Source organism: Rattus norvegicus, chromosome 16 (genome assembly GCF_036323735.1).
Source record: "Rattus norvegicus strain BN/NHsdMcwi chromosome 16, GRCr8, whole genome shotgun sequence".
Taxonomy (NCBI): Eukaryota; Metazoa; Chordata; class Mammalia; order Rodentia; family Muridae; genus Rattus; species Rattus norvegicus.
The window spans coordinates 1,445,133-1,460,437 of record NC_086034.1 but is presented as its reverse complement, the minus strand read 5'-3'; the positions used below and the strand labels follow the sequence as shown (position 1 = coordinate 1,460,437).

General features: G+C 52.4%; 1 protein-coding gene across 3 annotated transcripts in view; it reads right to left on the bottom strand.

Moving 5' to 3' along the window:
* The window catches only part of Anxa11 (annexin A11), a 44,964-nt gene that overhangs the window by 4,153 nt on the left and 25,506 nt on the right, over positions 1-15,305 (bottom strand). For 2 of the 3 annotated variants that reach the window (NM_001011918.1, XM_017600010.3), the window contains exons 2-11: positions 12,603-12,665; positions 11,267-11,379; positions 8,537-8,923; positions 7,450-7,537; positions 7,141-7,235; positions 6,617-6,730; positions 4,816-4,906; positions 4,385-4,464; positions 4,191-4,247; positions 2,701-2,794 (exon numbers count right to left, since the gene is read on the bottom strand). In NM_001011918.1, the coding sequence (NP_001011918.1) occupies positions 2,701-2,794; positions 4,191-4,247; positions 4,385-4,464; positions 4,816-4,906; positions 6,617-6,730; positions 7,141-7,235; positions 7,450-7,537; positions 8,537-8,923; positions 11,267-11,379; positions 12,603-12,657 (1,174 nt within the window). In that variant the 5' untranslated portion in view covers positions 12,658-12,665. Of the gene's footprint in view, positions 1-2,700; positions 2,795-4,190; positions 4,248-4,384; positions 4,465-4,815; positions 6,384-6,616; positions 6,731-7,140; positions 7,236-7,449; positions 7,538-8,536; positions 8,924-11,266; positions 11,380-12,602; positions 12,666-15,305 lie in introns of those variants that run through there. The other variant, XM_039094245.2, reaches the window with a different exon arrangement.

The window sequence follows — 15,305 nt, the reverse complement described above, 5'->3', positions numbered from 1 at the left end:
CACATTCCTGCTGCGTAAGCCCAGCCCACGAGAGGAGACACACCCCAAGAGTACCAACTCTTCTCCACTCTGCCCTGCACAGCCTGAGAGCTCTCATGAAGGTCACGGCTCTCTGCTCTGAGTCCCGTGTGCTGCCCGCTGGCCTGCAGTCAGATGATCCCTTTATCAGAGCAGTCTGCTGACTGATCTCAGCCCACACTCCACAGTGTCCTCACATCTCCACACTCCCAGCCCTCGTCCCTCTTATTTCACGCAGCAGGCTAGTCTTGCTCTACCCCACTCTGAGCCACGTGAGCTCTAACCCACTCAGACACAACCCACCCTGTTCCGCTGTGCTGAAAGCTTTTAATTATAAACCCAGGAGCTGCCGAGTGTTGCAGAACGAGCTGTTGGCTCTTATGAGAAGGAACCATGCTAGAGTCCAGGAACCTGAGGCTAGTGCTACCATCAACATCGAGTTCTCTTCCTATCCCTGCCTCATTTTCAACCAATCATTTCCAGATTGGTGTTCTCTTCATACCAGAGCTATGGTGTCTGCTTATCTGATGTTTTCTGAAATTCTCTTCATTTTTCTCCCATGTCATAACACTCTGAAACCTGACAGTGACCCAATGATCTATACTCATTAAACAGACAAAGATTAATCCACATCACAAGTGCACAGCATGTGTTGACTATGAGACTGTCGTGCTCAGTCCTTGGGGGGGGGGGTAATCTGTATCATACCCCTCCTCCCCAGTCTCGGGGATCACTTCAGGAAAGAAGGCAGAAGAGCTGTAAGAGCCAACATGGTGGATGACTGCAGCGAATATTACCAGGTACAACAGGGCCACTGTACAGACAAACTCACAGTGGCTGTGCCTGCATGCACAAGGTCAAGCCAAAAAGCCTAGCACAGACAGAGAGGACAGAGAGGGGCTCATGAAACCCCACCCCTAGGGAGGAGCCATTAGCAAGTGATGGATGGATGCTAGAGGCCGCTTTCTTTAAGAACGTGGTCCCTGAGAATCCACTCATGTTTCAGTAGCTGGCACTACATCAGTGTATGTACTGGTAACAATAAGTGGATCCAGTCATTGGTGAGGGAGGGGGAGGGGAAGGGAGAGGGGAAGAGAGAGAAGGGGGAGAGAGAGAGAGACAGACAGACAGACAGCTGGATATGATAGCATATGCCTTTAATCTCAGTCCACAAGAAGTAGAGGCAGGCAGAGTTTGAGGCTAGCCTGTTCTACATAGCCAGTTATAGCACAAAAGTTACCTAGTAGGACCCTGTCTCAAAAGGCAAACATATAAAACAACAACAAAAAAGGACATTTATTTGGGGAAAAAAAGTGGAGAGTATGGGGATGGGTGGATGAAGGGGGTCAACTAGACATGAAATTCTCAAACAGTAAAAAAAAAAAAATGACGTTTTTTAACCTCTTGACTGCTGGGACAGAATGCACATGCCCTGGGGAACTCCCTCGCCTCACTCCTACCCTGTTGCGCCCCAAGCTGTCTACACTGTTCTGGTCTCTCCCGTCTGCCTACATGGCCTTCGGACACAGGTGGCCATGGCTTCTTGTTCTCTGGGCCCTCCCATCTAACTGTCTGCTCTGTGTGTTCCTACAGTAGTTCAGGGTCCCACCTTCAAACTGCTGCTCTCTTTCTGGTCCCCTCGCAGACCTCTTACAGTCTGAAGACCTCAGATACCTGATCCCTCACAGCTCCCAACCTGACAAACCCCAAATCTCTCGGACACCCCACCCACCCACCCCCGCCCCACCTGGGCTCGCCAGCACAGTTACCGTTCCGATGCCCTCTGCTCCTGATGTCCAGTCCATCCAAAGCTCCTAAGCTCAGTTGAGAGCCACTGCTTTTCCACACCCTTGGCTGATGGAACTCCTCCTAGGCCTTCTCACCCCAGCTTCTCAGCAAGCAGACAAGATTCTGGTCCCTTTTCCTCAGCTCCCCCTAGGTCACTGCATGGCTTTCTGCCTGATCAACTCAACCTTGGCCTCCCAGCATCACACCCGGGGCCCAGGTGCCCTGGGGAATCTGGGCGTCGTGTTGCTCTGCAAGCTGAAGGAAAGAGGTCTACCCCACTGAGGGCCCTCCTGCCGCTTCTGACTTCTCTCTCGGGATGGACACCTAACTCCCTCCACTGCAGGCCCCACCTCTGACCCCATCCCTTGCTGCCGCATCTCTATCTGCTCCAGATACCCACATCCCCATGGCTACGCCTGGGCTATGCTGGAAGTCCAGCAGGGCCTTTGCACCTGCCCTTTTAGGGCTTTCGATCACACAGCCTTCACCACACGACTGCCCCCAGCCCCTCCCGCAACTCAGTTCCATCACCTTCTACTCATTTTCCAGTCCATTCTACACATTCACCACCAGCTCCAGATGGTCCTGAGTAGCCATCTCCTGACATGAAACTGAACCCCATGAAAACAGATCACACCTCGCCACCCTCTAACAGACAGAAACCCACGCTCATGTATTCAATATTTGTTGTTACTGGGCATGCCACGTGTGTGGCGGTCAGGGGCTGACTGTGTTTTTGCCTGCTGGGCCATTGCTCCCCAATCCATTTCCTTGCCTTTCCCTTTAAGACACCACCAGGGGGCGCTCGAGGAAGTGAAGGGCCATGCAGAGAACATCAGTCAAATATTCTGCAGGCCTGTCTGCTCTCATCTAACCCACCCAGGACAGTCTCACCTGCCACGAGGTGGGCCCGGCTCCGGGAGCACAGAATTGCGTTGAACTTGGATTCATCTGTTCCCAGGCGGTTCTCCCCAGCTGCGTACAGCTCCTAGATGAGGAAGAAGACGATTGTGTCCAGAAAGCATCATCCAGGTCCCAGGCTCAGATCACCCAGGCAGCATCTAGCTCTGTAAAGCCCCCGGGGGAGGAGCAGGGCCCTGGCAGTGCCAGTTTGCTGGACCCTGTCGGCCCTGCTGACAGCAGACTCAGACCCCAGCAATCCACGTCCCCTCATCTGTCTGTGCATAGCACAGAGTATTCAGCCAGCATCCAGCACCACAGAGGAGGAAAGAGAAGCCCAGTTCAGGTCCTGGCTCTGAAGCAGCTTGTGGTGGGATGCTGGGCAGGGTTCTTGCTCCTGAACCTCAATCTCCTCATATAAAAACAAATATAAGGATTAGATCTGACTTGATATCAGGGGCAGTGCTTCTCAGTGACGGGACAGAGGAACACAGGTCCTCGGCTGACAGACCCACATCTCGATTGCGGGACTGAAGCCAGCTGCCAGATCCCTATGTGACATTTCCTGATCACGGAAAGCAGCTTCACTGTCTGTAAGAAGCATGTGTGACAAGGACTGTGGCACTTAATCAGTTATGGGGACAAAGCGATGACTGGGCACCAGGCTCACACACGGTTCACAGACATGCACACAGGCAAAACACTCAGACGCATAAAATAAAAACAAAACTTGAAAAAGCTGATAGGCATAATGGCTTGTTAAAACCTAGGAAGGTTTGCCAATCTGCAACCTTGCCCCGACCTCTAAGATGACTCCTGGGTCTCAGAGAGTCATAGAAATTAAGGGTTACTAGGACACTCTCAGGTTGAGATTCCTCAGGTCGAGGTGAGGCGGAGCAGGTCAGGAAGGGAAGAGGGGACAGAGCCAAAATCTGCCTTTCCTGGAAGACTTGCTGTGTGTGTGTTTGTGTGTGTGTGTGTGTGTGTGTGTGTGTGTGTGTGTGTGTGTGTGTGTGGCCATCACACTAAGAAGGTAGGACAGGCTCAACTAGCCAGCAGGCAACACAAACTTAGACAGCTAGTTCAGATGCGGATTCCCTCCCTCTCTGCAGTTCATAGGGTGACAAGGGCAGAAACTTTAGGATGCAGGGCTAAGGACGGCTCATTTCTAGGCCCACAACTCAGAAGCTGGATAGACAGGTACCTTCGTGGGAAAGCACCAAGTCACATGAAGTCCCATGTCCTCGAGATCTTTAACAGCTGCAGCATTAATTACCCAAGTCCCTCTCACAGGTGGGAAACCCAGAAAACTAGGATCCCTGCTCAATGTCAAGTCCCCGGGCACCTCAGAAACCCGCAGCACCCGGAACCCACCAGTATCCACCGCTCATTCCATTCCCAGGCACCTGGCCACGAAGCAGGAAGTGTGAGCCCGCACTGGTTCAGCTAGCCCAGACTGGCACCTCGCCAGCCACCAGACTCACCTGGACATCTCTCTGGACAAGGGACATGTCCACGTTTGTGCTTTCATCACGGTTTCCCTGAAAGGAAGCGGGATGCTGAGGCCAAGACACTCTTTGGTAGACTGTCCCCTCCCCCTCCTCACACATTTGCCAGTGCTTGGCTTTCCCTGCCCCTGCCCAGCTCCCACTCTGATATCCTGTGCTGAAGAAGGTACCTGAGAGAGAGAGATGAGGAGTCTCTGGAAGTGTCCTGATGTGTCACTTCGAATGGCCTCCTCCAAAGTCTTTTTGAACTCTGAGAAGACAGACACCAGGTCTATCCTACAAGCCTGCTACCTCTAAAGACATAGTTCGTAGGGGGCATTGGCATGACAAGGGTCCTGGGGACTGAGACTGGAGGTGACAGGTGACCCATCTAACCTTCCGGGCTCATACAAGCTGTGACTTCAGGGTGACCTGACCTATGGTCAGACCTGGCCCAAATCCACTCAAGATTCTCTCAGCTCCTTCCAACCACAGGCACCTGCCCTGTGTGTAAACAGCAGGCAGGGCTGGGCCTTGGGTCAAAGCCCTGAGAGTTGGGCATGACAGGAAACAGGGGACAAGGAGGCCAAGGACAAGAGGGTGCTGCCAGGGAGCCTCAGACCTGTTTTGTAGGCTCTGTTTAGCTCCCGGATGTGCTCGTTACTTCGGGAAGCCAGGATCTCAATCAGGCAGGCTTCATCAGTACCAGCCCCCTGTGAGAGCAGAGGAAGAACACAGTGGCCTCATGCTGGTGACCAGGCTCTCACTGGAGCCCAGAAAGGCCAGCAGGTGCCACACACACACACACACACACACACACACACACACACACACACACACATACACACCCCTCACTCATGCCTCAAAAGCCGGCTCCTCTCCTAGTCCCAGACAATGAGATAAGGACAAGGATAATGAGTGGGTATCACATGAGGGTTACACCACAGACAGGAAACTGAATGTGGTATGTCGTGTGGTGTGTGGTGTGCGTGTGCTTGTATGTGCAGTGACTGTCTAATGGCCTCAGCATGCTGGGTCAGGCTGAGGTGCAGTCTGTTTCTTCCATGTCCACGTTCTCAGTGAGATAACAAAAACGTGGGCAGTGGGAAAGTCCAAAAGCTCAATCATAACTGATATAAAAAGGAAGAGTCCCAAGTGAACTGTCTGAAGATATCTAGGAAGAGAACAACGGAGTGGCTGTGCCTGGGACAGCAGGAAGGTAGAAAGCAGGGCCAGAGGCCTGGCTTTTATATCAGTCTGCATCTTGGCTCTGCAGCTTACTGTGTGACCTCAGGCCAAGTTCCTTGGCTATAAAGGGAATGAATGCATACCTACTTCCTAAGGAGTCCTCGATGGGACTAAGTGGGCTAATTTGTGCAGACCGTCTAGCTGACACGGCATTTTCATGCTTACCACTGCCTGCATGCTACTGGCGGCTCACTGGGACTTACAAGGATGTGCATGTTAGCAGCCTCCCCGAAACTCCCTGCATGTCCTGAAAGAACACTCACTCCTCACTCACTCTTAGTCCCGTACAGGACAGCCCCTTGCCTGATTGAGCATTCCACCAACCTCTCATAACGGTACTGGAGGTGGGTGCGACCCACTCCTGGGCTAGGTCATTGCCACCTCACCCCCACCCCCTCACCACCCTCAGACTCTAACAGCAGCTGGGTCTCAGCCAGTCTCCTTTCCCTTCCAGACCACGCACAAAACTCTCGGCCTCCAGTGGAGGTAGAATCTGTGCCCAGCGAGCCTGAGTGAGCAGTTCTTTCGGGTGCCTGCCTAGAGAGGGACCCTCTACTCACAGGACACACACAGCCGCATGGCTGTAGAGCCCAGACAGGACTTGCCTCGTGGTCGAAACCAACTAGACCTAGGAAGAGAGGGAGCCCTAGCTAAGCTTCGGGATTTGGCCCTGTGTGGAATTCAGTTCTTCCAGAGCTGGGGTGTACACAGAAGTGGGGCAGACATCTCTAGATAGTGTAGGACAGACACGGCAGACAGGACTGAGGTGAGTACTCAGGAACTGGTAAGGCTTCACTGTCTTCGTTTTAGACCTACCTCCTCCCACCCTTGCCTGGGTTCCTGCCTCTGCTGCTTGGGCTCCTCAGACATGTTGCTATTCACTAATGGGGGTCCTGCAACAGCCTGGGGCCCCTTCTCGTTATCACCAATGTCCTCCACAACCTATCTCGAGATAGAGACAGAGATATTTCCTGTGAGGAAATGGCATGTTACTTGCATCTTGGAAAAAGTACCAGTTGCTCCTTCTAACACTCATGGGCTGTAGCCAGGAAGACACGGAAGTCAGGCTAGGTAACAACTGGTGAGTAGGTAACACGTGCCCCAGCCCTCTCCCGCCTGGGCTGTGGCTATGCATCTATGTGAAGGCAGGCTCTCACACAAGCACAATGACACACCTTGATAGCTTCCTTTATCTCATAGACATCAAACAGGACCGGGGTCTTCATCAGGGCCAGGATAGTCTTCTCGAAGTTTCCTGACAGCTCTGACTTTAGGTCTTTGATCAGATCCTGATTGGATAGTTAAACAAACAAACTCGGTTTGAAAGTCCAGAGGCGAAGAGTGCTGCAGATAGAGCTGGTGGCATCAAGAGGAGCCATGGGGAGGAGCCATGGGAGAAGCCATGGGGAGGAGCCATGGGGAGGAGCCGTGGGAGGAGCCATGGGGAGGAGCAGAGCCAGAGCACTAACATATCCCATATTTATGGACACTTTACCTAAGATTCAAACCCGGAGGCTCAAAGCAGAGTCCCCTTAAGCCTTTCCCACGAAAGCACTACATCAACTAAAACTCCCAGGATCGATAGAATGCGAACCAAGTCTAACTGAGCTCCTGTCCATCCTGGAGATCCAGCCTTATGAGGTCCCAGTTTATAGAAAAGCAGGGAATGGTCTCCCTACCTTCCCTCTCTGCACCTCACCTTGCCATAGGCCGTCTTGAAGGACAGCAGGATCTGCTGCCGCTGCTTGTTGGACCGGCTCCCTAGGCAGTCGATAATGGCCTGTTCATCCGTTCCTAGGGAAGAGGAAGGCGTAGGTGCACCGTGGGTTACAAGGATGCTCTGTGGCTTTGGACTCTCCCCGCCTAGGGCCTCCCATTCATTCTCCCCGGGCATCTAACACAGCTCCTCCTCCATCTCCCCAGGGCCAGGCTTGCTGCCCCTTCTACACAGTGAGCTGCACAGGGAAGTAGGGGCAAGGGTGGGATTGGAGTCAGTCTGCTCTCTTACCGAAGCCCTTCATAGCCTTCCGCAGGACCTCAGCATCTCGCAAGGGGTCAAATCCAGAAGCATCGGTGATGGTGCCTCTGTTTCCAAACTACTCAGACAAAAAGCCACAGACAGGTAAGATGACCCACCCATGCCGCCCTAAGGGGTAGGACTCTCCCACCTCCTCCTATCCCCCAAATACCTACAGCTCTAAAGGAGCTGGACACGCACAGCCTCACGCTCATGTGCTAATGGTGGTGTTTAGGAAGTAGCCTCTGAAGAGATATTAGGTCACTAGAGGCAGAGCAGGTCCTTGAGGGGGATATCGGGGTCCATGCCACCCCCCGTTATTTGTTTCCTGTCTGCTATACAGTAGACAGCTTTGGTCCACCAAGGCTCCCTGTCACAAAGTCCTGCCCTACCACAGGCCCAGTCATGAGACCAAGAACCATCCATAGAAACCATGAGCCCTAATCAACCTTCCTCCCTTCTAAGGTGCGTTCCCCTTAGGTGTTTACAAGCAGGCTTACTGTAGCCTAGTGGGTGACCTTTCTAGCGTTGGTTATCAGGGCATTAAGGAGCATACTCAGAGAGGAGATGGGCAGCCACTCAGGGCGGGGAAGAGCGGGTAGCAGGGCAGGGGGATGAAACCAAGGAGGTGATGGACCTTCTGCTATAGTCTAAACGTAGCCAGCCAGCGAATACCTAGCCTAGTGCTTGGCAGGTTCGGCTGTGTAACCATGACAATGAATGCTAGGCATTGCAAACATGAACCAAACTCCAGAATGAGCCAAAAATAAACCCTGGAGGAGCTGCCACTTTCCCTATCCAGAGAGGATTCTGAGAATCCTTTACGTTTGTCTAGGAAGGCACATAAGGGGCCTACTGGGCATGCGGCCATGTGAAAAGCAGATACCAGGCCAGGACAGTGCTACCAGACCTTTTGGAGTATGACCTAGGTTGGGGCACACAAGAGAAATCAGAGCCTTTTTGCTACAACAGTATGTTGTAGCTGGAGGCCTGAGTCCTCCCTGTTCCCTCAATCCCCTAAGGCCTTGTTGGTCGGGTCAGAGGCCTGTCTTTGAATGCAGTTTGGACTAGCACTCACCTGAGCTGGAGGCACAGCCGGGGTGATGGTACTGGATCCTGAGTATCCTGGGTAACTTGGCACTGGCTGCTGCCCAGGGGGTGGCATTGGTGACTGCCCAGGATAGGTCATTGGAGGCTGTCCAGGATAGGCTCCTGGGGGCTGCTGCCCAGGGGGTGGCATAGGCTGGCCTGGCACCGGGGCCCCTGGGTATGCTGGGTATGAGGGCATCCCAGGAGGTGGGTTTCCTCCTGGCGGTGGATACATTCCATAAGGAGGGACAGGCTGCTGGGCAGGAGGGGGCTGCCCAAAGCCACCAGGAGGGACTGGAGGATAGCCACCTCCAGGAGCCCCAGGATACATGTTTGGCACGTTGGCTCCTCCGAATGTTCCAGACATGTTGGCTGCCTGCCAAGTACACAAAGCGTGGCCTGAGACACATAGGCCCAGAAAGACCAGCACCCTGTCTGTCTACCCTCCCCTTGTGGAGTTCTGCAATGGCTTTAGGTAAGGAGCCTCCTGCAGAACCACTCCCCTACCCTCAGTACTAAGTATGCAGGTACCCCATGCTAGGCTCAGCACCCCAATGCTAGGTCAGCACCCCAATGCTAGGCTCAGCACTGCCTCCACCCCACTACAGGACAAGCAGGAGAATCTGACCATGGATGAGGGAACACTTGCTCAGGGTGAGCAGGGCAGCTGGGCTCTGACACGGGCTCTGTATGTGAACCTCTATTTATCCCTTCTGCAAGAAGCATGGAAACCTGAAAGAGGAGGCTACTTCCTCCAACCAAGACCTGCTAACCAGGTAGAGCTAACCACTCAAAGACCCAGAAAGTGCAGGGGTTCCTTCTGCAGATATGAGGTGGCTTGTCGCACAAGTCCGCTGACAAGTCAGTTGAAGTAGGTGAGGCCCCGGCGGGGTTTGCACATGCCCAGAACAAAAACCTGAATCCTCACCTCAGCTTCTTACGCCCAATGAGAAATGGGTCCTAATATCTGTATCTTCCCTCACTTCCCCACTTCAACCACCAAGGCCTCCTTACTGTCCCCAAGGTCATCAGGCCCACAGGCACTTTAAGGACTGGCTGTCCCTAGAAATTTGCACAGCACATTTCTCTACTGTGTCAGATCTTTGTTTAAGCCCTCCCCCTCCTCCTCCATGACTTTCTGTGATGAGACAGGGTTTCTCTGTGTAGCCCTGGCTGTTCTGAAACTTGCTCTGTAGACCAGGCTGCCCTTGAACTCCCAAGTGCTAGAATTAAAAGGTGTGCACCACTACCGCCTGGCTCAGGGTCCCTTTCTAATCCCCACCTTAAGGTTCTCAGTCTACATCGCCCCACCAGCACCTCTGAACCTTCCTGTGTTACTGCGATCCAGTCCATCCCCTCCGCCCTGTGCTGGGGCTTGAGTGTATGGCCTTACACTCTAGGCAAGCATTCTACTACTGACCAGAACATCCCGCTCTCTTTCTGCTTCCTTCTTTCCTTTCCTTTTCTACTCCTTATTTTGAGACAATGTCTAAGTTGCCCAGGCAGACCCTGAACCCACATCATAGCCCAAATAGGTCATGAACCTGGCATCCTCTTGCTCGGATTTCCAAGAAGCCATGGTCAGAGGCCTATGCCACCAGGGCCATGTATCTACTTTCCAATCTTCTTGCTCTCCTCTCCCTCTCTCATCCACCCCTGCCCTTCCTTTGATTCTTCTGTTTTCACCTGTCTCTCTATGCTGCCCAGTCTGAGCTGGAATTCTTCAGTCCTCATGAACTCATCTACCAAACGCTAGTTTGCCTCAGTGCCCAGAAGTGCCTGCCCCTGTTCCACATTGCCATCTGGTAGCTTCCACTATTTCCTGTCTCCTTGCTGCAGATGCTAAGTGTGCCTGGACTGAGATGTGTGTGTGTGTGTGTGTGTGTGCGTGTGCGCGCGCGCGCGCAGATACACATGGAGGCAGAAGTCCACCTCTGTGGGCACAGCATGTGTCACTGGCCCTGGGATCCCATGTAGGCTAGATTGGCTAGTCAGCAAGTCCAATGGATCTGCCAGTCTCTGCCTCCCTAGCACTAGATTACAAGGAGCACATCCGGCACTGTATGCATGGGTCCTGGGAACTGCACTCTGGGCCTAATGCTGGCTTTACAAGCACTTTAGCCCCTGGGCTATCTCTCCAGCCCAGAGGTTTTGCTTACTGCATTCACATATTTCAGGCACCTAGAACGGAACACTGGCATAAGTTTGGGCCTCTACTAGTTGATTGCAGTGTTCCCCTAAACACATATTTGCTTTCAGATTACAAGATAACATCCTTTTAAAAAGCGAAACAACAAATAAAACCAAGTACACCCTAACCTACCTGCTACAGGCCACCAAGTACCAACCAGAACAGCTTTGTTCACCCCAACAGCCCTCCACCCATACACTCACCTCCTTGCAGGTTTCGCGCTCAGCTCATGAGAAATTCTCAATAAATTCTCAATAAATTCCCTGCAGGTACCAGCCTAACCCAATCCCCTCGGGCTACAAGGACCTAAGAGACCATCATTGACAAGAATCTCTACCCCTAATATAGATGGGGACAGGAGGGCCCAGAGCAGGGTGGGTGTTAAGTGACGACCCTCATATTCTAAGTTGCTGCTCAGGATTCTATGCCACAGAAACAGGTGTGAGGTCTCGCTGGGGGCTTGGGATAAGCAGCCTTGATCCCTAGAGCTTTGCAGCTACCAGCCCAGGGGTACCAGGGCTGACTTACCATGCCCGAGAGGTAGTCCTGGTTGAACTGCCCTGCATAGTTGGCCACGTTATCCAGCCCGATAGGGGGCATGCTGGGAGGAGGGTAGCTAGCACCTCCCCAGGGAGCACCACCTGAAAGCAACACCAAGCCATCCTCAGCTCTGCATTCCCGCCCCAGTGACAGGGCAGAAGGGCAGAAAAGAGGGCTGCAGAGGGGCTGCCTCGAAAACCAAGCAGAGCATCAAACCAATGTTATAAAGACCCAGAAAGACTTGAAGAAGAGGGTCAGGGGAAGCAGCAGAGGCTTTCCCTTATTCCGGGGAAGGAGGCAGCTTCCTCCCTGGTGGGGATTCAGCCATGCTTTGTCCTCACAAACCCAGCATCAAGGGCTGAGAGAACAGATCCATCCTTAGGCTCTGTGCTGAGCTGAGCACATGAGCTATGCACTCCATGTGCTAAGGATTCTCAGATGGAGGGAAATGGAGCCATATCAGAGGACGGGGACACCATAAAGGACAGTACCAAGGAGCAACCACATGGCTGGCTGCGTGTCCTGGGGCAAGGCTCTCTCTAAACTACTTTCACTCATGTCTGCAGAAGTGTGACCTCAAGCTGTGAAGGTAAGGGCTGAGGAGGAGTCTGTGACATGGTGTCACAGACACAGAGTTTCTGCTGGAGAGGGGACTGATGTCACTGCGGCCAGATCGGAGAAAGGTCCAGCTTGGCTCGATGTACCCTGTGACAATGGCTGAGGTACTTAACTTCCCTGCTCCGTTTGGTCATTTCTGCTGAGTTCTCTCAACAGTAACTATCCTTGCAGCAGCCCTTGTCTCCTTACCCAGAAGCCTTCACGGTTCCCTCACTACTGTGGAAGCCAAATGTTTTCAGGAAACATTTCAGGGCAGGGCAGGGCAGGGCAGGGCAGGGCAGGGCAGGGGAGTCTTCAGAAGGAAGATTAGCTGAGCCACTGCCTCAGATGGGTGGTCTCACCCTATGACCAGGGGATCCTGGAAGCCATAGGGAAGAGGTTACAGAAAAGAATAGCAACCCTTGGTATTGGCCTCAGTGGGAGACCCTGATGCTGCAAAAGTCAAAATCTTATTCCTTGAAACAGTGCGCTAGTAGCAATACTTTGGAAGACACTTCCTGTAGGTTGTCACTCCCTGTCTCTCCCCCTGGGAATAGCCAGGGGAGGGAAAGAATCTTGAAGCTTTTTTGCCAATGAGAAAGAGTCTTAGAGTATAGCAGGCCTTTGCCCACTTGTAGGTTACTAAAGGCCCTCCCAGAGTCAGCCAAATCTAGGCCTCTCCAGCCCCCAGTCCTTTTACACAAAGGGTCTCCCTGGGTCCCCTTACCTGGTGCACCTGGAGGGTAGCCACCAGCAGGTGGTGGGTAGCCTGGGTAGCTCATGGGTAAAGCTGGAAAAGAAGAGAGAGTGCATTCAGATTATGTTGAGGGAGCTTCCGACCAGGTCCACTGACGTCTGCTTCTTGGGATCAGAGTCCAAGGCTAGGCCCCTACAGAAGGGATTAGTCCCCCCCCTCCCCAGTCCACACCTCCCTGCTGGGCCTCCAGGTAGGTCAGGCCCACCCCAAGGCTACAGGAGGGTGCAATACCACAAGCCAGCTAGCTGCCCGATTCCTTGATATCTGCTTCCCCAGGCCTGGTTTCTGTCTCCACCGACAAGAGTGCAAAGTGGCTGGGGTCTGGTCTGCTCTCTGACATCATATTCTAGGTAGAGCATCACCCAAGACTCAGAGTCTACTTGGGCTTTATCCTGCCAAGGACCATGTTAGGACCCTGTTTCCCTGCATCCCACCCACAACCCTCAAGCTTGCCAGAATGCTATCCCACGTCCCCTCAGGTCAGACCCAAGCTGCAAGCATAGACTAGCTGTCACAGTCTTAAACGGCAGGTCTGTGTCTCTCCTGGGCACTCCCCTGACATAAAATAACATGATTATTGTGGGAGTCATCATTCTTAGAAACAAGAGATGCCGTCAGAAGGGCCTGGCTGCTATAGAGCCCTGAATCAGGGCAGGTACCAAAGCCTGAAGAAAGGAAGAGTTACCTGGAAATGGGGCTGTAAGGGAGAGAAATAGCCTAGGGAGGCAGATAGGACACCTGCTCTCACCGTACTCTGTACACAACTCTTCAACAATGTCCTATGTCAATTAAAATGCCCCAGAAGAACAAAGACCAGTCACTGCCCTGCAACCCACCTGCTCGCGCCACATAACAGCTGAGGCTGCTGCCGCCACTGCAATAAGCACAAAGGTTCAGGCCATGACGAGAAATGCATGGTCTCAACAGTCATGCCCACAGGTTCTAGAACAGCCACTCTGTTTCATACGTGGGCATTACTTATACCAGGGGACTGTTAAAACATCAAGGGCTCCACCTTTGTTTGGTTGCTATTCTGAACAAGTTCCCAGGTGACGGTATTGGGTGTGGGGGTCCCCATTTTAATAACTACTGTCTAGACAGTATCCATTTAAATATTCTAGTAGCCCATCGTGTTAACCCTGAAGAACTGAGAATGCTGTCCTTAGGAAGCTGCAGAATTTCCTTAAGGTATCACTGGACCCACAAAGGGGACCTGACTTTCACCCTACTTTTTGTCCCCCAAGTCCAGAGAGGACAGTGAGCAATACAATAGGAATTGGAGAGAGGGAGATCTGGTAGCGTACAGACCCTTTACACAGCTGTCTTCCAGAACTCCTAAGAATGTGTAGTTCCTAACGTGTATATCCATTCACAACTCCCGGTAACTCCGGCTCCAGAGGGATCCTGACACCTTTCGGTCTCTGTGGACACATGCATGCACACTCACACACAAATAAAAACAAATCTCTCCTGTTTTTAAAGAAAGAAGGCAGAAACACACAAATTAAGAGGTGTTATACACATGCGCAGACCACCCTTGGCATTGTGCACAAGTTACTGGGTAACACCAGTTGCCTCTGGAAGGAAAACAGGGTGGAGTGAAGCTCACTTTCCATGCACAGACACGACATGTTCCGTGACTGTCTAGTAAAAGCAATTTTAAGAAAAGGTCCAATTCAGACAGGCACTTGTAACCACACACGAAGCTACCCCTTTCCATCCCACACAGCTTTGGTGGACCTTCCAAAATAAAAATAACACACACAGGGCTCATTCAACTCAGACAGCCAGGACACTGAGGATAGTCCTCCCTCCTGGTAGAGCTGTGGTGGAGTTTCCTGGCTAAAGTAGCTTCTAGCCCCTGGAAAGAGCCAAGGCCACTCCGCTTCTGGCTCATCCTGCAGTGACCTTGGGTCCTTCCTCCCACTAGACTCTGCTTCCAGTCTCACTCTCTCATTCATTTTCACACTAATATCCACCTGGAATTGTTGGGAGTCTGTTCCCTCTTCTCCTTCCCTTTGAGGCCTGTCAGGACCCAAAGCATACAGAGGCTAGCCCAGAGATCACAGGCCAGGATGGTCACTTCTCTCCTCCCTCAAATGGAGCTTCCTCCTCCACTGCATGGGAACTTGGTTTTCTGGGTGATGGAGCGGACTGGATACGGACTCTTGTAAAATCTCTCTTGTAGGTGTGACTGCCCAATTTTCCATCCCTCCTCAGTCTCTGGCTGTGGTGCCTCACTGGGACCCTCTTAGCTCTCTCAGCTGTTCCACAACCATCAATTTGGGATTGATGTTCTTCTTCCAAGTAGCTGATATGAATCAGAATTGTCCCCTTCATAATTTGAACACCTGTTCTCAAGACAGGGTGACATTCTAGAAGGCTGCAGACTCGGGAGGCTGAAGGTTGTAAGCCAATAGGAGTGACCCTTAGAAGGTTTGCTCCATGAAGGCTCGCCCTTTCCTGCTTTTTCCACTACCTAGCCATAGGGATGTGAAGACTCTCAGCATCCGATGCCAATATTGCCATGCCTTCTCCACTGTGAAAGCCTACACATCCCCTCTCTTAAATCCTCTGTCAGATATTGTACTCACTGGGATCCAGAAGTAATTAACCCACATGTGCAATACCCTGCAGCAAACCACCTACAACTCTCAGGGCAAGAATCACCAG